The following is a 24,637-nucleotide window of genomic DNA, read 5'->3' on the forward strand; positions in this document are numbered from 1 at the left end:
CACACGGTTTTCTGAAAGGTGTGGTAGAATAATCACATATATGTATGTACAAACTTTCAGCTGTTTATTCAATAAGCCCCAATCATAGTACAAGTGTTCAGGTGTTACTATTTCATGTAACGTGGATTAAACTGAATAAATAATTGAATTTTTCCATATTTTCTTCGTATCATCTCAGCTGTTGGCCCCCAATGATTTATAGTGCTTCTCGAATCCTTGAGGTCCAAATAGTCCAGGAAGAGTCGTACGAATAGATTCTGAGACAAAAGATTTTTTGCCGAAACAAAAAGTGAGGCTAACCCCTTGGGAATTTGGTGAGCATTTTGGCGTTTTAAAAAAATGCTGGATCCATTCCTTCGATGCACTATACCGACATCATATTGCGAAAGGAATCCATTGCGCGCTGTCTGAAGTTCAAGTGGCGAGTGAATGTACGGTGTTTGCATAACACTGCAAATTCTCGTACATATCAATCACTTGATATGTAATCTCCCGACTTCTTCGAAAATGATCTTACAACTGCTAAATAATTTTTAACGTATTTTAATGAATAAATAATCTAGAAACATGTACATATTTCCTAACCTCTTCGTCGGTTAATTTATACACAACGACTTTAACAAAGTTTAGGCTTTGGGCTTAAGAGTCTCCTTAGCCAATGATTCATCTTCGTCGCTGGAGAAAGACAACAATACTTCTAATAATTGCAAAGCTTTTCGCGTTCCATTGCACTCACACTCGATAACGCGTCACAACGACGGTGTAAGTTTTTTGCACTCGGTGAAGAAACAACTTGCTCTAGATTTTCAAATGAAACACGCTGCACTTTAAAGTTGCGCGCTAAAATACCAAGAGAAAGACGCGACTTGCGCGTGGTACGCATCGTGCGCATTCAATGCAACCGATGCCCTCAAGAGGAAACGCTGTAAATCTGAGATGCACGCACGGCAAACAACAGTAATTCTCATAAACCCGAACAGATGTCGCTGATATATACCACTGATCTCTATACTAATCAGTGATATTTACCTATTCCGTTCTGCAAATAGCGTGTATGCAATAGGAGGTTTGTATTTACGTGTGCACGTACCTACTGTCAACTGTGAACTGTCAGCTGGCAACAGCTTGGTACGAGTAGGCCGGAACAAGATAGTTAGGAAGGGTGGGAAGTGTCAAATCCAAGGATGAAAATTTGACACAGGCGAGAAAATTGATGTTCACGCCGGTACAACCATTCAACTAACAAGATATGATTTACTTTGATTGACCTCTCTAATAAACGTTTTAACGTGGTTAAGGATTATGAATACGATGGAGTTAATCAAAATTCCGAAGGCCAGTATGCACGGTGCAACACCGTTGTAAATTTCTTTCATTATTTAAAATGTGTGTTTATCGTTTCGTTCATTTCAGGTGGAAAATGTGCGGATGCTTGACAAGTACAGCAACAATCATTCCTTGGGAACGCTTTACCCAACTGCAACGCATTTGATATTTGTCGACCCAAATGGGAAAAAACAAATATGGGTGAGGTTTCATTTACATTGATTTTTTTTAGGCACCAATGCAATGAGCATTGGTAATGATTTCCCTGTCCTTTGAGTAGTTCACTATTTACCATTCCAGTCGTTCTGATTTATTCTATCTTCCATACGATATGTTCGCAACAGTTAATTAAAATACATGTATATCGTGAAAAGATTTCCAGTATATATTTCTTTCCAGGTTTTATACATGCATATTACCAGTGTAGATAAGCAGCCGCTGTCAACCACAGGATCCCCTCTTCAAATAAAGTGCAAAAACTTTTTGACCGTTACTTTTGTAATACCGAAGGAACGCGAGTGTCATGATATATATCTTACACTATTAAAATTGTCATCACCAGGTAAGATTATTACATAATGCATACTTTCATCCACCACATTGTTTCCAGCTCTATTCAAGCATCAGCAATGAGAAGCCGAATGACATGAATTGTACAAGAGATAGCAAGCTGATTCCCTGGAATTTAGCCATTTTTATTCGACTATTAAATTACTTTCGATGCAAAACTAAAAAGTATTTGAATTTCGAACTGTATAAAAAACTACCAATATTTTCAGCAAGATTAGAAGATCTGTATTGCTTCAGTTATCAAGCAAGTAAGGATGAATTGCCACAACATGCCGGCTGGAATTTTTTTGATATTCAGAGTGAATTTCAAAGATTAGGTGTTCCAAATGACGAATGGTCTTTATCCTATCTCAACACAAACTACGAGGTAGGAATTTGTCTGTTTTTTGAACTCTACATATTCCATACCATAACAGTTTACAATTTTTATTTTTTAGCTGTGCGATACGTATCCAAAGTATCTTTACGTACCTAGTACATCAACGAATAATGTATTGTCTGGCAGTGCAAAGTTCAGAAGTAAAGGCCGCTTACCAGTTTTAACATATCTTCATTCTAATAAGGTTCAAAATTTATGCCTGTTAGACATTGGTTCCTGGTTTGTCACGTGTAAAAAATATTCAAATAGATTGCAATAAAGTGACAATTCAACTTCCAGGCTGCGATATGTAGATGCAGTCAGCCGTTATCTGGTTTCAATGCACGATGCCCTGAAGATGAGCAAATGTTATACAACATACTTTGTACTAATCCCAATTCCAAATACATGTATGTGGTTGACACACGACCACGGGTAAGTGTTTTAATTTGAATTCGATTGCAAATTGCGATCAAAGTTTAACTCATTTGTGAAAATAATGCACATTTTGTCTACACCTAAAGGACTAAGTGTTATACAATTTTAGATTAACGCAATGGCAAATAGAGCCGCAGGCAAAGGCTATGAAAACGAAAGCTTTTACGAAAATATCAAATTTCATTTTTTTGGTATTGAAAATATTCATGTAATGCGAGCAAGCTTGAATAAACTAACAGAGTGTAAGTTCCACTTTAAAATGTCAAATACTTATACAATCATTGGCCATACAATTCCCTGTCTTCAGCAGTAAAATAATTCGAAAATTACAAAAAAGATCATGTTTCACCCGACAGTGCATAAAATGACAACAGTGAGCAGTTTTCTGAACGGATTAGAAAGTAGTGGCTGGTTAAAGCACATACGTTCCATGCTGGAGACTGGCTGGTTCATAGCACGTGCCATTTCAAACGGAGTTAGTGTTGTAGTTCACTGTAGTGATGGCTGGGATCGAACAGCGCAAGTCTGTTCTCTAGCGGCATTGATGCTGGATCCATTTCACAGAACAATACAAGGATTTCAGGTGACAATTTTAGTGCAGAGTAGTTGTAAATCATCATGTATTTATACAAAAAATTATATCACTGAAGTACCATCATTTATATTCTTTTATAATGTTTGTGTATTTAGGCATTAATAGAGAAAGACTGGCTATCGTTTGGTCACAAGTTCAGCAATCGATGTGGTCACATTAGCAGTGATGGTAAAGAAATAGCACCAATATTCACTCAGTTTATTGACGCAACATACCAGCTTTTGAACCAGCATCCGTATGCCTTCCAATTTAACGAATATTTCCTGTTGACTCTTCACGATCACATTCATAGTTGTCAATATGGAACATTCGTTGGTAACTGTGAAAAGGATAGGCAAACACTAAGGTGAAATATTTTCATTGCAAGATGGATTAAAATCTCATAGAAAAGTCTTTCAGAAGTTTTAATGAGTTTAAAAATATTTTAGACTCAGTAACAGAACTTATTCTTTGTGGGGGCACATGGCAAATCATATGAACGAATATATCAATCCGTTGTACTGCTGTAACGGCTATAAAGAAGAGAGCAACAATGTTCTGTGGCCTAAGTTGGCGCCACAAAGTATTTTGTAAGTAATGAATTAATGTAAATGACAAAATTGTCTTATTGGTATGGTGTTAAACGATGTATAATTCATTATAGGTTCTGGAAGGGTTTATACTGTAGATTCGAAAATGGCATACACTGTAGAGAGACGTATGAAGATTTACTTCTAACTATTCATGACCACACTATTGCTTTGGAGGATCATGTAAAACTTTTGTATAAGGTATATTGCTGATTGACCCATACATATATTCCTAACTGTACTACATAATTTTTAATATAATTAAGTATGTTTGCAAACTTGCTTTTAGAGAGTCAATTTAATAGGCAAACTATTAACATCAAATGATGCTCAAAAAAAGGAACGGCAAACACATTACGAACATCTGGATAATAAATTCAGCAAAGAATCTCTGTCGGAGAAGATAATAGGAAATTCTGCTAACGTTCAAGAATTAAGTAATAGAACAGATATAAGCACAAGCCAATTAGAGAAAGAATTGAAATCCGTTGCTCTGGATTGGAAATCTTCTCGTAACATTGAAGAATGCGTTTGCTCTACTACGTTTGACACTTTCAACAAAAAGGTATAGACATTTCACTATCAGTTTGCCTTACGTCTCACCAAAGTTGTTTACATTGCTGTAATATGTAATGTGATAAATAATTTTAGTACCATTGCTGGTCTTGTGGCAACATATTTTGCACAAGGTGCATGGGAAGACACGGGACATTAGCTGGTCAATTATCACAGCGTGCAGTACCAGTTTGCAAGTCATGTTCCCAGAATCCATCAAGTTCATCACCATGTAATTCTTAGTGTTACTATTCAACACCGGACCTGACTGCGCACATTAGTGAAAATGTAGACACAATCTATGGATTTCCATTTTGTATCTAATTTATACAGGGAAATATCATTTATTATAATGTGACTATAATTATATGAGTTCCATAACTGATAAGCATATGACGTATCAACTCGAAATACACTTATTACAGCACGACATACAAGTATCCTGATTAAATGGATAAACCAAATTCATTTAATTTTTATACGATTTTTCTTCAACCCATTCCGGTCCTCATATAATGTGGGAAGATAAATTATGCAACACTATTTGAAATTATACCTACGTAATCCAATATACTATGGAGAAATAGGTACAATAATTGAAATACATTTGTAAATCGAATACTTTCTGTTCTTAATTAAGAGTACACTCAAGGAAATTTTTTTTCCTTAATGACAGAACGTGCAATCACGCGTGACTGTACTTCAAAGATTGAATCTCAGTTTTTGTAACTTGATTGAAGGTGAAATCTTACATCAGCTACTTTCGTTATCATTCTGTTTGTTACAAAACAGTACTTAGTGAGTGCCAAAAATAATCGTAAAGTCAAATAGAAATTACAAGTGTATGCAATGACAGCCATGGCTATTTCACGCCAAGTGGTTGAATCTTCCCATCAAATTGTTCAACGCATTACTTTTTGAAAGTTAGCTAACGTTATTTCACGCGAAACATTTTTACCTGAGAAACCATTTTTGTAGAGGATTGAAAAAAACATCAACGGCTTACATTAATCAGTCTGCAAAATTCACTCGCATGTATATGTGATAAGAAAAATCGGCTGGTGCTCACCCTGAAATTACCATTTCATAGTGTTTACATTTACGAAGCTATTACCGTTTATTAACAAAAATGAATTACACAATACTCATGAGGGATTCTACATTGATGTTGTACTATGAAAACTGTTTTTGGATAATAAAAATATAAAACATTTTACAGCAGGCTGGATGCTTATTAATTTTCCAATAGCGTAGATTTAGAGTTATGAAAATTGAAATTCTCAAGTTTCAATGAGGCATCTGATGAATGACTTTTACACGAAAGTAGAATCACTTCTTGAAATGAGCTATTAGGTCTCAATTCCTAGTACAAAATTCCAATATGAAAGAATTCTGTTTATATAATAATTACAAGAGGCACAGCATTGTAATATAAAATTATCCAAAAACAGTTTAAATTGTTTTTGCTTTGGCTAATTCATATATGTACATACGTACATATTTCCTATACTATGAAGTAAAAAGTAGGTATATCCATTACATGAGGCTGAATAAATAAATATTGTATTATAGATTAAGGTTTTTGAAACTAAATAATGTGTTGCGCAATAAATTAAACTGACTTTCGTGCTATGCATAAACATATACACAATATATTTACGTCCATTGGTTTCAGTTTTGTTCCACCTAGAGTTGACATTTATAATAAGGACAACATGCACAAAGAGACTTAGTATGTACCAGATCAGTACTTGTGTGTATTTGTATCCATTTTGATCAATTCGTAGTCAAACGTATTACAGCTTTCAGTACAAGATCAGTATTAAAAATACATAGGTTCGATATAACTTTGTCAAAATTAACTCCTTACATTGAGGGTTACTACAATATTCTCAATTTCGAGATCATTAACATCATTTTTACTCGTAAGGAATGCCATTGCTTGTTTCACTACATACGTAATACTGATCATATGGTCAAAATAATTTTTAGTAAGCAACGTCGACCTCGTCTTCTCACCAATTACTTGTGTCCTCATTATAACACGAAATTTGGAGACAAAGATAATAAAGATGTAATAGAAATTGATTTCATTTCATAATGATGGGTGAAGAAAGGTGTATTGAGAATTTCACCTCAAAGATTTACACGCTGCCAATTATCACCTAAATTTCCCAAAAGTTTCATAAGCTCATACACGTGAGATTTATTGAACTGTATAATCCACATAAAGATTAGACAGGTGGTAAACCCACAAAAGATGATTTTTTCAATAGTCTAACAAAAAAGTTTCTAGAGACAAGCACAAAGTTTAATGAATATACGGGAATAAATTTTAAGATGTTCCGGAAAAGAATTTACACAATCTATTGATCACTCAAAATCACACGAACGAACTTTATGAACTACATAATGAAAACCTGGTGGCAGTAACTAAATGTTCACTCTCAGAAACTTCATCATTAGTATTATAATATTGATATTGTGGAGTTTAATTTCTGCGACTAACATTAAGTGAACATTAGATATTTTCAATGAGAAAGCTGTCCACGTTTCATCGCTGCTACGTAGGATGAATAAAGTTCAATTACTCGTTATTAACAAATATTATAAAAGAAAAACTATTGACACATGAAATGCTTTGACTGCTATTCCCCAAAAAGACCACAATACTAAATAGTGATCTAATTGTAGCTAACTCTGTTGTCGTCCAGGATAAATTTAATACTTATCAACTGTAATATTAACTTGTAATTGTAGAACATTTGATAGTGAACTTACAGCGGAATGTGATTACAATACGTCAATCTTCACTGCGCTCATTCTTTATTAGGCTTTCTTCGGCGAGGCCCATCACCTCCTTCTAGTGGCTTCTCCTACGAGGAAAAGCGAAAATCAGGCTACTTTATATCTTCAATTCACCACAAGCAATTGTGGGTACAAAATTAATACACTCAATCGAGGGTGTTGCCTAGGTTCTGCACCGTTAATCCACGTCGATCCATATACATAGCCTTGTATTCACCTTTTGAATTTCTAGGCTTTTCAACACTAACACATTTTATGTGTAAGCTTAATAGATGGTTACAAACCTTATTAATAGACTCCTCCGTCACAGCTTCGTCTGATTCTCTACTGTTCTCCGACTCTTCAGGTTCAACAACTTCTTTTTGTTTTCCATCAGTCTCTTCTTTATTCTTCTGGTCAGTCTCTTTGTTCTCTGCACTAGTATCTTCTTCATCTGCCACACTCTCTTCTTCATTTAGTTCTTCATTTTGCAAAGGCTCTCTATCTTCTGGTTTGAAGTCTTGTTTATCCTAACAGTTAATTATGGTTTAATAAATTGATGGGCGGGTTGTAAGATGGCTTGAACGAAGATTTTTACTGCAAATTATTAGATCATGAAATACTTCAACATGGATATATACTAACCATTTTTGTTGAATAGATTCGAATCTCTAAGAAGTATATTGATGTAGTTAAAGTGAGATTAAAAGGAGTTATGCAATACATGATTTAGGGGTCAATCTAATTGTAAAGTGCATATTCTTCTCACTTTCTTTTATACATATCTATACTACACATACAAAAAAATTTGGGGAAATAACTATGGTGTACCAAGCATAATACCTGAGAAGGAATACAGCAGCAGTAAACTAGTAGAAGTATGGGAATACCAGCAACGAATACGTAAATAGCCCACATCCACGGATGATCAACCGTAAATGCAGCTATTTGGCTCCACAGACTCCACTATATGTAACAATAGAACAATTCTACACCATTCATCTCAAATGCCGATTTAAATTTGTATCTTACTGTGTCTTGAAAATTTTTTAGCGACATAGTTTTTTTTCATATGATTATTTCTCTATTGAAAACGCTGTTGCTCAAAGTTATACAAGGTGTCCACTTTCAAATTGAAATAAAATTCCCTGATAGTTCATGACTTGTCCCAGTACACATTACTTGTTCCCTTCATAATTATTTCGAATATATTTCAGTTTCAGACACACTTCTGTATTGGCTTTTGCGCAATAGAAACCAAATTGATAATATACAAATGTAATAATTCGTCTGATGTAGATGAAGTGGTATAGCCATGGGGAGATTTTATTATCAACTATATAATTGGTTCAAATATTATAAGACTATAACGATACGATTGTGATTAGATAAGGAAATGGAACAAGCACAGCTTAATTTGGGTTCGCATCTTTTTTTCAATACCTCTCCAGAGCGCTTGATTAGGTAAGAGATGTACATAACAACAGGTATAGCGCAGTAGATGAAATATATGGCCCACCATCCTGGCTTATGGTTCATAGAATGCATCATTCTACCCCATAAAGTTTCCTAGGTATCACGATCCAATGGAACCATGTGACAGTGTGTTAGTGTAAGTTGAAAAAATTCGGTAGATTTTTTCAATTTGTTTGTTGCCATTATGAATGACATTTAAAAATTCCGCTCCATACCATTGAAAATTTATCATATTACCCACTTGTCAATCAGTGAGATTTTAGGTGTATTAATAGGTAAAGAACAAATTACTCACGTTTTGTTGAGCAATTTTTGCTCGATGTAATTCAAACGAATCATCAGACCATTTCTTTGCAACTTCTTCACTATCTGTGATAATAATATTGTCAAAGAAGATATCAGGTGACATGGACCAGAGTTCAAATCCAACTGCGAACTAAAACGAGAACAGAAAATACTATGAATATAATTTGAAAATATAAATTCATTTTCGAAATAAGTTGTCCCTATATACTGAAAAGGTTTATCCGAAATTCCTGAAGAGCCACATGACAGATAGAGTTCAAATTTAATGGTCATTAGGAGCCTGAAGACAATGTCGAATAAAAATATTCTTTTAGGTGGAATTATAAGATTTCAAGGTCAAACTTCTTCACATATATGGACAACTGATTTCAAAAATTAAGTTTTTCCGCTTAGCTCTATGTTGATTACAGTGAAAATGAAACCTTTTTATTCATTGAACAATGCATATTTTTTTAGTTTGCATTACAATGCTAAATGTACTTACAATTGGGGTCATTTTGAAAGGATGTTCGTCGTTAAAATAGGCAGGATTATGTATAAGACGAGGCATCCATTTACCCTTGTAATTAGGATTGTTTATTAGCGGCGCCAACCATTTTCCTTTGAAACGGGGATTCTGTTTCAATGGTTGCTTCCACGGACCACATCCTGGAGCTTTCTCGCACAGCGGGTTGCTCAACATAGGTGGTTCCCATTCTCCATCCATTTCATTGTCCCAGTCTTCAGGCTTTATTGCGCTAGAATCAGGTATCATCGCTGACTCATCTTCTAGCCAACCGTCAGGAATTACTGCTTCTTCATCAATTATTTGAGCTGGTGCATCTTCATCCCAGTCCTCAGGCTTAATAGCTAAGGGATCAGGTATCTTTTCCCTCTCATCCCAATCTTCCGGACGTTTATCATTAGGGTCTTCAATCTCCAAAGGTGGATTAACAGGTGGAGTAAAGTCATCCAGTAGGCTACCTTCATTTACAACGCTATTGTCTAGCTTCACTTGAAAAGTATTGTCTGGTCGAATTATAAGTGTGTACAAATGAGGCTGTTTGTCCTTGAATGCGTCTTCAAGACGCTCTTTGGGTTTTTTGCAGTGCTTTTCTTCAAAGGAACCATTAAGAGGGTTTTGATGACGGAAAATGAAGTGCAGCTGTGAATAAAAAATTATGTTACAAAATTTACCTAAGTTTTTTTGATCAATTTCATTTCCTGTATAACAACCATTACCTGCTACCCAGTACCTACTAAGTTATAACATTATGTATGAATATTCCTCACCTTATGATCATTTCCACATTTGTCTGGCCCAAACATAATGGTATAGGGAGTCTTGTCATTGAAGAGTTTAAGGTCTTTATGCTGAGAATCAAGAGTCAGAAGTTTAAGGTAAGCACCGCCGCATTCTTGACCTTCTTGTAGTATCACTTCATACTGAACGACTAAAGGTTTGTCTTCGAAATAAAAAGGTCTTGACAAAGGAGCAGAGATGGCAGCATGACGAGCCTTACTTTTCAATACTAATCCAGTGTTACCTTCCTGAGCATATTTTGAAGCTTCTTCCAACTTCCAAATACCTGAAATGATGTGAATTCTTGGTAATTGAGTCAGAGTTAATGTGAATCATTCTTTGTATTGAATATCAGGATGGAGTGGTATTGTTGGGTATCGAATATCATCTATCGATGATTCATTCTACATCTAAAACAATACCAACCATCGTATTTGGCTATTTCCTCATCAATATCATCCTTTTTAGCTTGAGATAAGACCCATTGTTTCTTTAAGTGTTCAGGGTCATCGAAATGCTCGGCTAGGTAGGCAAACCCTTTAGGGACCGGGCTTCGATAACCATGATTTAAGGTATCACTGAAGTCCTCATTGTGTATATGATCTTTGTCTGCATTGAATCCGCTAAATAGCAGACTGAACAGGACGGTGACAAAAAGTCTATCCATTTGAAATATCTGGGGACAAGTATAGTGAGTATATTTCGTTACCGAGGCAATAGTACAATGCATTAAAATCACTTACTAATGTATACGTACATGAAAACGGTACTGAATCGGTAGAAACTTACAATTGAGCAAAGACCTACAAATAATCGAAAAATAGGTCGCGTGGCTTTGAAAAACATGTTTAGACGACTTTTTAAAATAGTAATGCACCAAAGCAGAAATAAGTTCCGCACGCTTACGAAATGGTTACAAATAGATAGCAGCTAAAGTTTCGTGAATAAATAAAAATGTAATCAAATCACTTAAGATCAGATTGAAATATTATTCGGGTGAACCTAGCCTCTAAATTGAATTTTAGGTATATGACGTAAGATGATGCCTCACCTTTTCAACAGATTTCAGTCATAAAGAGGCAATTTAAAGCCGGTGAACATAACTTGGTCACACGCCAAGTATACACGTTTTATTTAATTAACTAATAGTTATAATCTAATCTATTTACACGTAGTAACATTTGCTCACGAGTGTTCTTGAATTCTTTCGATTCTCGATTCTTGACGATCACCGATAAGCCGCGTTCACATGCACGCGACGTTTTCAGCCTAGCTTTCAGCGTTGAATTGGAGTCGACTCTTTGCGAACCAGATCTTCATATCGCTCTCGAATTTGAACCGAGGTTTAAATGGCGATGGATGAATCCAGAAACAATAAGCACCTGAAAACTCACAATCAGTATCAAAATAATTAACAAAACCTGTTTCATATTGCACCAAACTCTCCACCAAATGTTTTCAGCATAATGTTACATACTCGTGGGTGCTCGTGCAGGACATCGTGACGGGCTTGCGAATGAGGGACCAATGAGAACCAGAAATATTCGGCGGCGATATGAATAATGGAGTGGTTCCGACGCACTACAATCATCTACTCAAAGCTGCTCCAAGTCACTCCGAATTCTCAAATTTTGATGGAGCACTTTTGTCAATCGTCACCTTTTCCCCACACTTTTACAAACAAAACTATTTCACTAATCGTTAGTTCAGTGAAATCAGCCAGAGGAGTCACCAATCGGTTGCCATGGTGACGAAGCCTACTACTATATTTCTAGCTTAAGAGAGTAATATTTATTTTGTGTATTCGAAGCATTTGCTTTTACAGCAATCACCAACTTCTGTAATCATTTCCATATTAATTTATTTTTACCAGATGCCATTATGGCCAAATCTAAAGTAACAGCATCGGAGAAATTGATGATAATTGGTATCACCCAAGTTCGAGAGCAAGCAAATCACAAGTTGTCCGCATCAGTATCTATCGCAAACAAAGACTGCCAAATATCTGGAAATTATGAGGAAACTGAGGATGAAATTTCCGGAGCTAGCAACAAAACTGAAAATGCAGCAGCTTTGAACATTTATAAACCAGAAGACAGTCTTAATGGAGAGGAAATGGAAAGCGATGACAAATCCGAGTACGACGTGGACTCATTTTGTTCGGATATTTCCTGCAAAGAATCTGAAGTTACAAATGTTACACCACATTCATCGATGAGCGGTTGCTCGTCACTTTTGCATTCAATGGATGTCAACTATATTAAAAGAAATTTAGATGTTATTAGGACGAGGAGTGGCGGAGATTGGCATAGAGATGGAAAAGAAGATGAGGATTTGTCTTTGTCGGAAAGCGAAATGACATACCTGGGCAAAGGCGAAGGCACAGTCATTTTAGAGCAGCAAAGAAGACAATTGATACGCTGTGGGAGAAGAAACATGAGCTTCACGAACGAAGATTTGCGAAAAATTGAGAGAGAAAACCAACTGCTACTCAGGAAGATAATGTCCCATCAAAAACCGCAGGGTAAAACTGTAAAGCCAATTTCAGGACCCCCAAGAACTAGTAGCTCTGCAATCAATAGAAAAAGACAGCAGAAAAAAATCGAAGAAGACAATATGGTACCATTACTTACCTATTCTGTGCCCATCTTAGTGGATTTCATCAAATGGTAATCAGGTTGATTGAAATTTTTCAGATGCTGCTGAGGAGAATACAGCAAGCTAAGTCTTGTGCTATGCCTAGGACCTCAGTACCTGGTTGTAAACTGACAATGCTGTGATCATTGCAACTGTACTACAATTACTGTCTCTGTGTATCTAATTGCGTGCACCTTTTAAGCATCTTGTTCAAACTATAAACAATAATATCCTGTGCACATACATATTTGGTACCGCTTTACAAAATTATATTTATACATTTATATCTTACCCTCTCGAATAAAGATTAATATTGTCACTCCAGTTGTTCAGCTGTATTTGATAAATTTATATGTATTGGCAACGACACTTCGAAAATAAAACGGCGCATTTTTACTCAACGTTTGGTCTCTAGTAACCGGATAAGTTTGGAAATAGAAAAGTTTGTAGTGCATGTAAAGTACAACTGAATCTTTGTAGCTTCTTTTTATTCAAAAACAAAAACAAAAAGTCTTACAAAAATGTTACAATAGAAAGGACCTATGTGTGATACGCGCATTTGTTAAGTAAATACATATTTGGCCAAGATAAAACATTTACAGTAATGGTAAGAGCTAAAGGTAAAAGAAAAAAGTTTTGTTGTTGATGCTACATATCCGTATACCAAACTGGCTATTGAGTTATTCGCTTTGCAACTAAATGAATTTGAAACAAAATATTCACACGGCTGTTTATGACTATTGTTTGTTGCGCTGGTAGACTATGTACAACTATGATAATATGCTAGTGACTATGAAGGGAAAAAAAAATTCAACACATACATTTACCTAAGTAACACAATAACATTCGGATGTCCAAATAATATATGTATTTACAGCTAACGCAGTCATCTATCACAGATATATTATTCAGGTGTTATTAGGTGATTATTGTTAGGTGATTTAGACTTGATAAACTAAAAATGATCACTACTGAATTGAATTTACGTAGGTATGCTTTGTGAACTTTTATCATTTAGATACTGTGGGTCTTACTCATCTTGTAAATTATAGTTATGTTGTTAAAATCTATCCTGAACAATTGAGTAATGAAATTGTATGGTCGCTAACAATAATCAAGATTGCGCTGTTCTAATCATAACCACGGTATTTCAGAGTACAATGGCAAAGCAATTGTAAAGAAAAAAAAAATTAATAGTTTTCATATACATGCAAAATAACAATCAGGAAAAAAAATATTGGACATATTGACCAATGATACTTTTTAAATAATTGACCACGTTTTCCGAATGACGGTGAATCCTTGTTACATATTGTCATATCGTATAGTAGTGATATTGTAGGTGAACAGTACAAGTTATATCGAGTTCTCTACTGACAAACTACACAACTTGATAAGTTGTTAAAAGCGTCAATAGCAGTTTGTAGCATTTTCATTGTAAATGTTTTATTAACGAACTAACTAATAAAGAAATTATGTCATAATCACATCGTTTTTGCAATCATATTTTGTACCGATCTGCCACAATGTTAAAAAGAATGCTTCCCTTTTGTAAAAACATCAACAATTCACATTATTTATCAGCAATGAATTTCTGTCACCCCACCGTTCTAAATATACATATGTTCGATGATCAGTTGTAACAAATAACGTATTGTTCCGAATATAAGCCGAAGTTTTTTGTCATTGACAGCACTTGCCAAATCGTTCTGGGTTTTTACGCGGACCCGTCTTATATGCGGTTGGTAACTAAGAAAAACATCCTGAAATACTGTCTCAGTACTATGTGCGAGGTCGCCTTGTACTCGGAAGAATACGGTAATAGAAAGCCGACTGATAAAATAAAATGAATAATTAAAAGAAAGGAGATTATGAGAATTGCCTATTTTGTCTGAAAATATATTATTTAAAAAAGTGTGGATTTACGGGTACGATTAACATTACGAATGCATAACTTGTTAGAAAACAATATGGAGACAAAATGTAACCATTAACATTTACTTTTGAAGATTTGATTTCCATGGATCTGTTGACGATGGTGTCCAAATCGTGCTAAGAGATCGGAATGGATCAAAACCAGAGCGATCCTGGAAAGCGATAAAACAAGGGGGACACTATAAGTACACATCAATTTTTTTCAGAAGAAAATTCGTAGGACCGAGAATTTTTTTTTCAAAGAGTTGTATATCTGTAAATTATTTACCGGAATATTCTGTTTTATTTCTTGCAATGTTGTAGAGGGCTGCAGCGTGTTTGCTGGAGGTGTCGGAGCTCCCCATGGTGCAGCTGCCCACACACCTCCTGTATTAACGCCCCAAACTCCACTTCGCTCTTCCCCAACTGCTCCTCGTGTGTAAAGTGGTTCCCAATTTGTTTCTACCATAACCCAATTGTCTGAAAGCCAGAAATTTGAATATTGAGACCAGATAGGTTCGCAAAGTTGCAAAATAACAGACGATATCTACTACATTCGGAACTGTATTTATCAATAACTTCACCATTTTATTGCAATAAAGATGATTTACCCTTCAATGCATCGGACAAGTTTGAGGTTTTCTCTCCTGGCTTTGAATTTGTTATTGCACCGCCATCATCCCATAATCCACAGCTTGATCCTGCTTCGAGACTTTCAAGTTCGACCAGAGGTTCGTCAGTTTCTGGTAATTCATATGGCACCAATTCTGGTTCAAACTACAAGTAATTCGGTTTCAATTGTAACAGAACGACGGTAGATGGAAAATCATGACAATAATCATTTTATAACTTACAGGTGGCTCTGTAAATGTGTTCATGAAGAAACTATTAGAATGGCAGCTGTTTGGCTGCATCGATAAAAGTTCTTGATCAGGGGACTTGTCACCTTTGCACGATCGATCTGCAGCACCAAATTTAGGATTTATCTTGAGCTCAACAGGGCTACAAGGTTCTTCCTCAATTTGCGTCGGATTATTATTCGCTATCTTAGTCTGTGGGTTACAGGGCGTAGGTATTTCAAGTGACTTTGAATAAATTTTTGTCATACTATTAGCATTGGCAAAGATCGAAATGCTGTCTTGGTTCCTAGCGACAACATCGCTAAATTTAGCTCTGTTTTCACCCCAACAAGATGGTGGTGGTGGGAGTGGAGATGGGATTGCAGGTGGGACAGGTCTACTCTCGTCCCTTTGGGATAAAGTCGCTCTCAATGAATTCGCTGCAAAGATAAAAACATTTCAAACTCACAATCACGTTCTAGATTGTCATTGCTGAAATCGTATCTTCATTTACATACACTTTGGATGAGTCTTGTCAGTACCACGGCGTTTCTGAGTAGCTTTTTCTTTCCGGGGCGTATTTTTGCTTGGACGAGTTAGTTTGAAGGATGACTCGGTGTTACATCGGGCAGGGTGATGATGGTGCTTTGTATTTGAACGAGTCGTACTAGTCTTCCACCGATTTGGATTGTCCTGTTTTTCTTTATCGTAATCATCATCATCACAATCTCCTTCGTAATTATCTCTATAATCTATAGATGGTCCAGCTGGTATGGTTTGTGGTTTTCCTTTTTTGACTAAAGGTTTTCTTTGAAGTTTCTCTGGTTTAACATATGTACGATCGCAATCCTGCGAATCAAAAGTATTTTTTACAATATTATATCTAGCTTAGTAATGAAATACAAGGGAATGGAAACAAAATATGACCTTATACGGAACTGCATCCTCGTGAACGGAACTTTCTGTCGTAGTAGATGACGTCTCCTCTTCAGAAAACTGATTGACTTTTTGGCTATTCGAAGCCTCGTATTTTTTATAATGATTGTTAGCCTGAACATGTCTGCCACTACTGTTGATTTCTTGCTTCTTTTTTAACTCTGATTTACTTTCTCTAATGTTAATCGAAGTTTGCATTGTATTTTCTGCTTGCACTTCGTTTTCAACTGTCTTTACTTCTTCTTTAACAGTAGCATGTGTAACTGTGTTGGTATTTGGAGCCAATTTGCCCTTTTTGGTTGTAGTAGGACTTGATTTCAGTAAACCACCGACTGAATTCTTTTTTTCTGGTATAATCTGGCTGTCCGGTATAGGCGTCAAGAGTGGTGCCAGAGTCTCTACCAGTACCGTTTCTAGGTTGTTATTTTGTTTCTTATTATTCTTTTTCTTAGTTCCCAGAGGAGCTGTGTTATTGCTATTACTATTGGCATTTTCTATAACTGATGGATCTTCCAATTTCTTGGCTGCCGATATTTCCTTTGATTCAGTATCTATTTTGAATCGTCGTTCTTCGTCTGGTGTCCAGTCTGGAATTTTTATTCCACGTTGTGTATCTTTCTCCTTGGTTTTCTTCACGTTCATAATTGACCAGTCTGGCGAGACATCGTCTTTTTTACTTTGTCTGTTCCGCTCATCGCTAGTCACCTTTTCTTTCCCAAGAGCATTACTCTGTGTGGATGCGATTGAAACATTTGCTAATAATCTAAGATCCAGAGGTGGCTGTATAGGACCCCCTTTAGATAGATTAACCAATGCCCCACGCAGAATTCTATCCGCTTCAAGAAACGAAATAGCAAGGATACATATTAGCAATATGGTAGAAAGGCAAATTGCAGCGAGTTGTACAGGCTGCTCCCAAGAAGGTCTAGTTATGACAGCCGCACAGGCTTCTAAAGTATGAGCAGGAACAGTAGTTAACAAAGAAAGCCTAGCCAGCCCACTTTCATTGACACCCTCTACCTGGACACTGTCTGTTCCTAAACTCGTTAATATGAGTAACTCTCTTTCGATACGTGAGAGTGTAAAGTCAGGCGTGAAAGCTATTTCAATTTTTTTTGTTGCATTTGGATTCAACTTGAAAGCCGCACAGTTTAATACTTTGAATCCGTATCCTTCGCAATATAACCCACTGATGTAAAATCCGTGAATATCAATTGGCAGTTCACCGGTGTTTCTTGCAGTGAAAGATCGTTTCACTGTAAGGTTGGGTATTGGGCTTTGTCTCAACCTTTCACCTGTAACAGATTACATTAAGAGCACTTCAATAAGCAAAACTAACTAGGAAGACAATTGGAATAACGTTACAACTAACCGATGCACAAATAAAAAAATAATATTAATAATAATAACGATCGGTAGTACCAACTTTGTGCTGTTTGCTGAGGATCAGAAATTCTTCAAGCCTATTCGAAATCCAAGTAACATGTCCGATCTTCAAACAGACCTATCTAACTGTTAAGTAAATCAGTTCTTGACCTCCCGTATGATGTAGAAAAATTTCTTGGATATGTAGGTCTTCTTATTAAAAACATCGAAATTATCAGTCAATGTTTCGACCCTAAGTTGTGGGTCATCTTCAGAACAAGTTTATTGTATCCAGTACAAATTTTCAACCAACCAAAAAAACCAAAAAGGCAAGTATCTTTCCGGTGAAGACTTCTCTTTCTTTCTTCAGTTTAAGTTGTTTCATATTTTAAATTTACATTAAATTTGTACTAGATGCAATAAACTCGTCCTGAAGATGACCCACATCCTAGGGTCGAAACGTTGACTGATAATTTCGATGTTTTTAATAAGAAGACCTACATATCGAAGACATTTTTCTACAGACCTATCTAACGTTGCGGCCTGGTGCGATCTAAATGGTCTTCGATTGAATGTGAATAAGAGCTTTGACTTTTCTTTCAGTAGCGGTAGGGAAAACGTTCATTGCCACTATGCAATATGAGATGTGTGCTTGCAAGAATCCGATTGAGTCAACGACCTAGGGGTTTTGCTTGACTCAAAGTTAATTTTTAATGAACACATTTCCTCCAAGGATTGTAAGTCCCCATCTACTCTGAAGATGCTATACTTCACGTTAATTCGTCCCATCCTGTCCTGTACTTCTTCCCTCTGGCGCCCCTTTAGTAAAGGTAATGTTTACTGCCTAGAGGTGGGACAGCACAGGCTCCTCAGGTATGCTTTGTACAAAATTAATCATCCTATGAAACGCTTCAACCACGACTATTTTGAGATTAGCAAAAATTTAAATCTCCCCAGCTTCTTTTCCTATAGAGACTACCAAGACCTACTATTCGTATACAAAGTTTTTAAGAACTTCAACGATTCTCCTCCTGTCCTCAAGATGTTTCACTTTCACCCACACGCATCAGCTAGGAGAAACGACATCATTTTCCAGGTGGCAATTTTCTCTAACACCTACCTGGCTAAGTCCATCTCGGCGCAACTAAGCATTTTAGATAATAGGAATAGCACGTGGATTGATCTGGAGAACACGTCTATCTTCTGCTTTAAAAAATTTGTCATGGATGCCTGTTTTGAATATCTGTAATCCCATTATTCTACTTTTCTGTATTCTGCTACCTGAATTTTTGTAAGCTTTGTTCAAAGGGTATACGCCCATATAAATATAATAAATAAATAAACTTAAAAACATAAGTAAGATTGAAGAGTACACAAGTTTCAAATTGTGTTTTCTTACGCTCGCAGTCCTTGAGGTGCTTGTCAGCAAGCTCAAAAAGAAGTGGTGTATTCGATCCCGGCTTACGATTACCAAACTTGAATTGTGCATGTGCTCCACGCCCAACTAGTCGCAACACTTCCAGTATCGTCATATTATTTCTGAAACACACACACGTAAATTGTGTTAAAAAAAGAACTACATATGTTATACTTATTCAACATACAGGTGTATATACACATAGATGTATACACACATATACCTATCTAATATACTGTATATTGTACATTACATGTAATGACAACAGAAGTAAAAATTGACCTGATGTATAAAAGCGCTGATGACGAACTGGCCGACAAGGGAGTGTAGGATATACGTATTGATTTAGATTCACGTGGACTGAGATAAAGTGGCAGAGATTGAGCTGGTGCTATGACATTCCAATGTTTTTCGAATCGTTCTCTCTCCTCAGAATTATCTTCCAATTTAAACTCGCTGGGAATCGTCATCGGGCATTCTAAACAGATCGGCTTAAACCTGTCAAATGAAAAACATGGAATAGTAAATAGAAAACTGTAATTAATAATAGTTGACTGTTAAAAATTGATGTTCAAGAAAAAGATTTTTTTATAATTCCAACAAACGTGTTATGTAAACTTACTTGTTAGGTAAGGAATGATAGAGTCGCATCCCTTGTGGGTAACTCCAATCTAGCACCAGCTGCACAAGCAATGGACTAGAACTAGGATTATCAATTTTGATCGTTTTGTAGGAGGTGTTGCCCACTTGCGTAAGTGAAAACGTTAGAGAACTCTTGTTCTTTGAGATACCAATGTTACCCAGAAGACTTGGCCAATAATGTTTTATATTTACACTAAATCTGTGACCTCTTACTTCTGTAGTGTCCAAACGCATGGTAATATTTTCCCAAGATCCCCCACCCGTCGAGTTTAGATAACGTGTATAACGTGTGTTTAATAAGTTTAAATCCGAATCACGTGTATGTGATGGAAGGCTCAAGGTATTTAGCCACTGAGCACCAGCTGAAAGTTAATACAATACTATAGTTATCCACTCTCTTGGAAATCGGAGTTAAATGTATGTAGAAGTACCGCTTGCGTTAAGAGACAATCCCAAGTAGCAATGATGCTTGCAAGCAATTGATGAGTCAAATGTGATGGATCCAATGTGATTATCGCCTTTAGATATAACAGGCAAAGGTGCCTCATCCTGTGGAACATATTTTAATCTGTCATCCTTGTGGAATGGTTCAACTGACGTAACTTCCATCGGCCTTGCAAATGTTGAGTGCACTTTCACTTGGTGGATGCAAACGGATCCCTGAAAATTCATGATTTTTCACACCGTTTTTTGTTTTTGCTGACAAAAACATTAACACAAACTACTGAGCATAAATTGACTAACTGGAAAACAATCCGTGAACGTGAGTTTCTTTACAAAAATACGCCCATGAGCAACACGCATGAAGACAGGTACAGTGAGGCGTTCATAGGTTGTTCTAACAAAAACTTCTCCTACTATTGTATCTTCCTCAACGGCAGCAGTTTTTACTTTAATTTTAAATACTGCTAAATATCCTGGTTTTATGCTTTGCTGAAATTCAATAAATATAATATTACCTATTGATTGTAAAATATTTTTAACATTGAAATATGATTAAAATTATTCTCATCATTTAATGAGCATTCGTGATTTCTTTTCCTGCTTACATTTCCAATTTGGCTGCAAACGCTTATGTTGCGTACGCCTTTGTTGAACAGATGAGTTGGTCCTTTTTGACATCCCATTAATTCCAACACAGCTCCAGGCATGTTCACACCCCAGCCATGAAGTTCTACATTAATGGGATTGTGGTTTTCCAACGCGAAAATAGCTTCATTTTCTGTCCCGCTACCGACAGTGCCAAAGTTCATTGTGCCTTTATCATTTTCTTTCTCTCCTGGTATAATTTTTTTCACTTTTCCATCATAACTTAACAATGGAACTTCTGTTATAGAAACATTTGAGTGAATTAGTATAGAGGATTCAAGTTTCAAATTATCAGACTTCTTCTCATTGGATAATTGCAATGAGAATATACTAGTCTTTTGCCTTGGTCTCAGTACTTTTGGAATAAAATCTTTGATCTGAAAAATATAAGGATGAGTATTAGATGCTTGACAACACATGCCCTAAAATTCTGTAATTGTTTGCCATACCGAGAAGAGAGTTTTTGCTTCTGGCGATAGCGACACATTGGTTATAGCTAGCGGTATTTTGTACTTGTTCACAACAGTAAAGTTTCGAGGATGTGTGGAATAGGGGGCACAGTAATGCGTTACAGATGTGTTTACTTCCAGACCGCCAATTAAGACTTCCGCCATCCAGGGTATCGTCAGTTTTTGAGGTAAGCCACCAGGCCCGATGCCTTTTACAACTAGTTTTCCTTTGAAATGTTGTAAATCTAATCCAACTTTCCCTGAATTACAAAAAAATCACAGATACAATTAGAACATATACGAATATCTATGATGAACTGTGTCGAATTCAATCATTTTGAAAGACAGTAACGCAAAATATTCTAGCTACTTACAATCGTATATCAATGTTCCAACGGTAACTGGTACTTCTGTGTCACCTGGGACTACAACTGGTTCAAAATTAATTCTCAATGCCTTTGACACGGGCGTGCTTATTATATTCTAAAAAAAAAAGATCGAAAGAGGGAAACAACCTTGTGAAATTAGTAGTAAGAAAAAATGGTGTTACGTAAAATAGTGGGAAAGTGAAAACTAACCAACACTTTTACAGGCTTCTTAGCAGAATTTTTCAAAGCTATGGGATGGTGAGTTGGCGGCTGGAGCGAACCTCCCATTCCCAAATTGAAAACTCCAGAACTTCCACCCCAGTGAAGTCCGGCTCCATTACCCACCTCAACTTCAACTGCGACTACCAATACTGCGGCACTATTATTAACCTTGAACCTTAACAAGTTACACATTTTTTATTTATTTATGAAATGTAATCAATACAAAGGTGAAAATATGTTAAAGGCAATACAATTCATACCTAATATAGGCTGTATGGTTTTTCTCCGTGTACGCATTGAAGTGTAATCTAATAACAGGTTTGGTTTGGTAAGGAGGTATTTCCCACAATTCTCGGGGCCCTTCTGCTTGTCCCGATGGCAGTTCGAGCTGGAATTCACCCCCGCTACTGTAAACTTCAACTACCTATGGATGGAAAAGTATGACAAAAAAAAAAATAAGGGCATCACTTTGCATTATGGACATTTTTTTTTTACAAAGTGAATTACAAGTATGAGTAATAGTAATCACCTGCATGGGCTCGGGATGTGGATTATGCATATATATGAGAGGTGTGAAAGAGGCATTTAATGGTAGCTTGATCCCCACTACAGGTCGTAATCGATATGGACTGCTCACGCTGATTCCTCGGACCTGGATCAGTAAAAATAAAAGATAACTCTCGTCTTCTTTGACTTTAGTCCCCTGTCACAATTACCTGATATTTTAGAGTACCGTCTGAGGTATGAATGAACAGATAGCTATCGATTTCACCTTCTTCCCTACCGAGGAACACAACATTGAACGTTGTATTGCCAAGGGGTGGGATTACCTTTAAACATATAAAATTTGTTTATGAGTCTGGAAGCACTCAGTTATATTCCTTTTCCTTAGGACATACCATAAAATCAGTAGTATTAAATGCAAGGCTAAAGACTCACTTTATCCTGGAAAAAAGACGAATGAAAGTGTTGTGTATTCCCAGAAATTGATGAGACATGAATTGTTTTATTACAATCTCTATTGAACAATGTCACAGTTTCTTGATGTGGTACACCAAGCTGTCTGAAATTGATATATTCAAAGTTATATTTCAAAATATAATTATATCACAAGTTCCAAAAAAATTTTGACTGCCTGTTAAACAGCTTCGTAATGGAAATTATTTACATACCTTTCTTTGAAGTCCAGTATGCTTGGTTTGAACTGAATGTATGATATTGCATCGACTGTGTTGTCATCTGACATCGAATTCCTTCAACAAAATTTCTCAATTATAGAGATCATGCATAGTTTGCGGAAAAAAAAGAGGAAACAGGAATAAGATGTGAAAATAAGAGAAGTATGAGAAAAAATCTCTTACGTTCAAAAGGTTATCATTGAATGTGACTTGAATTGATATGAAAATCCACCTTCATTAGAAATACTTAACTTACCGATGCTCCTCAACTGAACTAGAGAATCCCTGTAAAAGAAAGATAATATAATATGATTGTGCAGTTTGAAGTAAAGGAAAGAAGTGAATGAAAAAACAGATCTCATTACCTTGTGCATGGATATAGGGATGTTGTCCAAAAGATACTGGACCTCATTGTTGGCTTGCACAAATGCTGAAAGTAAGAAGCATAGAAGAATTATAATAGAAACATACCAATGAACGTTAACGAAGCATGTGCACAAGTTTTTAGTGAAAGACATTTATGTAATTATAATTTGCGTATCAAGAGCATAGCTATTTATTTTGTAGAATCATTCAGTGAGTACTGAATAATACAGATATTGGAAACGTAATGTTCGATATGGCTTTTTTTAAATTCATTGAAAACTTCGATTACATATGCATATATATATATATATATATATATATGTACACATACGCGCGCGCGCGCGTGTGTGTGTGTGTGTGTGTGTGTGTGTAGATATGTATATTAACCGCAAGCATAACTGATAATTCCAAGCCAAGCTATTCACGATCAGTTGTGGTTTTTATGTGTCGTAAACAATACGCAATGTGGGAAAGCGACTGAAATAATATATTTTGATATGACTCTACAGTAAATCTTATTTACCAAAAAAAAATATAACCGCAATTAGAAAATGAATTGCATAATTGATTATTAATCTTTTCAATTTATAAAAGTTAGTTTTATTTTAATACAAGTGTTATGTTATGTATATTGAATCAAACATGGAATACAGGATCATCGAAAAAACAGGGGAAAAAATACTCACCATTATTGTGTCCGTGCAAAGACGGGTGAATTTTCGACACTAATTCTAGAGTTATGAAAAAAAAAAAATTATAACATACTTTATTCCAAATCATAATTGTATATTGTGTTATTTAGTGCTGATGCTATTTCGTCTCTAGCAGAAGTGAATATCTGGTGTCAGCCATTTCTGTATTGCTATCGACACTTTTCAATATCGATTGTGGTTATTGGTCTTATCTCGTCTCCGAATACCAGCCGAATACGTGAAACAATCGCCCGCATCTCG

At 36.0% G+C, this 24,637-nt stretch overlaps 4 protein-coding genes across 13 annotated transcripts; 2 read left to right on the forward strand and 2 right to left on the reverse strand.

Moving 5' to 3' along the window:
* The first annotated feature begins 1,067 nt into the window (after nucleotides 1–1,067).
* On the forward strand, nucleotides 1,068–6,684 carry LOC124308021 (myotubularin-related protein 6). 3 transcript variants are annotated; one of them, XM_046770306.1, is made up of 13 exons: nucleotides 1,068–1,335; nucleotides 1,414–1,527; nucleotides 1,726–1,888; nucleotides 2,106–2,263; nucleotides 2,334–2,459; nucleotides 2,555–2,689; nucleotides 2,802–2,934; nucleotides 3,049–3,275; nucleotides 3,383–3,633; nucleotides 3,716–3,856; nucleotides 3,931–4,057; nucleotides 4,146–4,421; nucleotides 4,508–6,684. In XM_046770306.1, exons 1-13 carry the CDS (start codon nucleotides 1,303–1,305, stop codon nucleotides 4,652–4,654), a joined length of 2,031 nt encoding a protein of 676 aa, XP_046626262.1. In that variant the 5' UTR covers nucleotides 1,068–1,302; the 3' UTR covers nucleotides 4,655–6,684. The 3 variants fall into 3 exon arrangements, with proteins under 3 accessions (XP_046626262.1, XP_046626263.1, XP_046626264.1); XM_046770307.1 differs by having other exon boundaries at nucleotides 1,749–1,888; XM_046770308.1 differs by lacking the exon at nucleotides 1,068–1,335 and having other exon boundaries at nucleotides 1,412–1,527; nucleotides 1,754–1,888.
* On the reverse strand, nucleotides 3,296–11,644 carry LOC124308023 (calnexin). 4 transcript variants are annotated; one of them, XM_046770317.1, is made up of 9 exons: nucleotides 11,314–11,643; nucleotides 10,689–10,938; nucleotides 10,253–10,548; nucleotides 9,465–10,124; nucleotides 8,970–9,110; nucleotides 8,642–8,767; nucleotides 7,504–7,728; nucleotides 7,193–7,287; nucleotides 3,296–3,606 (listed from the first exon to the last, which is right to left on the reverse strand). In XM_046770317.1, exons 2-8 carry the CDS (start codon nucleotides 10,927–10,929, stop codon nucleotides 7,231–7,233), a joined length of 1,746 nt encoding a protein of 581 aa, XP_046626273.1. In that variant the 5' UTR covers nucleotides 10,930–10,938; nucleotides 11,314–11,643; the 3' UTR covers nucleotides 3,296–3,606; nucleotides 7,193–7,230. The 4 variants fall into 4 exon arrangements, with proteins under 4 accessions (XP_046626273.1, XP_046626271.1, XP_046626272.1 ...); XM_046770315.1 differs by lacking the exon at nucleotides 3,296–3,606 and adding an exon at nucleotides 11,020–11,065 and having other exon boundaries at nucleotides 6,149–7,287; XM_046770316.1 differs by lacking the exon at nucleotides 3,296–3,606 and having other exon boundaries at nucleotides 6,149–7,287; nucleotides 11,452–11,644.
* On the forward strand, nucleotides 11,580–13,692 carry LOC124308030 (cilia- and flagella-associated protein 97). Of its 3 annotated transcripts, none has more exons than XM_046770342.1 (3): nucleotides 11,580–12,046; nucleotides 12,136–12,881; nucleotides 12,940–13,692. In XM_046770342.1, the coding sequence occupies exons 2-3, from the start codon at nucleotides 12,144–12,146 to the stop codon at nucleotides 12,946–12,948; spliced, it is 747 nt and encodes a 248-aa protein (XP_046626298.1). In that variant the 5' UTR covers nucleotides 11,580–12,046; nucleotides 12,136–12,143; the 3' UTR covers nucleotides 12,949–13,692. The 3 variants fall into 3 exon arrangements, with proteins under 3 accessions (XP_046626298.1, XP_046626297.1, XP_046626296.1); XM_046770341.1 differs by having other exon boundaries at nucleotides 11,581–12,009; nucleotides 12,959–13,692; XM_046770340.1 differs by having other exon boundaries at nucleotides 11,582–12,046; nucleotides 12,959–13,692.
* LOC124308016 (transmembrane protein 131) lies at nucleotides 13,356–24,608 on the reverse strand. 3 transcript variants are annotated; one of them, XM_046770288.1, is made up of 24 exons: nucleotides 24,371–24,608; nucleotides 23,684–23,748; nucleotides 23,575–23,603; nucleotides 23,313–23,393; nucleotides 23,080–23,203; nucleotides 22,857–22,970; nucleotides 22,670–22,792; nucleotides 22,401–22,564; nucleotides 22,129–22,315; nucleotides 21,925–22,033; nucleotides 21,551–21,810; nucleotides 21,062–21,478; nucleotides 20,757–20,945; nucleotides 20,444–20,672; nucleotides 19,993–20,374; nucleotides 19,653–19,868; nucleotides 19,353–19,492; nucleotides 16,580–17,883; nucleotides 16,171–16,501; nucleotides 15,922–16,092; nucleotides 15,668–15,774; nucleotides 15,425–15,590; nucleotides 15,103–15,293; nucleotides 13,356–14,986 (listed from the first exon to the last, which is right to left on the reverse strand). In XM_046770288.1, the coding sequence occupies exons 1-24, from the start codon at nucleotides 24,462–24,464 to the stop codon at nucleotides 14,897–14,899; spliced, it is 5,283 nt and encodes a 1,760-aa protein (XP_046626244.1). In that variant the 5' UTR covers nucleotides 24,465–24,608; the 3' UTR covers nucleotides 13,356–14,896. The 3 variants fall into 3 exon arrangements, with proteins under 3 accessions (XP_046626244.1, XP_046626243.1, XP_046626245.1); XM_046770287.1 differs by having other exon boundaries at nucleotides 15,668–16,092; XM_046770289.1 differs by lacking the exon at nucleotides 20,757–20,945 and having other exon boundaries at nucleotides 15,668–16,092.
* Between the last annotated feature and the right edge of the window lie 29 nt (nucleotides 24,609–24,637).

The sequence above is a fragment of the Neodiprion virginianus genome, chromosome 6, assembly GCF_021901495.1.
Source record: "Neodiprion virginianus isolate iyNeoVirg1 chromosome 6, iyNeoVirg1.1, whole genome shotgun sequence".
In the NCBI taxonomy this organism is placed as follows: domain Eukaryota; kingdom Metazoa; phylum Arthropoda; class Insecta; order Hymenoptera; family Diprionidae; genus Neodiprion; species Neodiprion virginianus.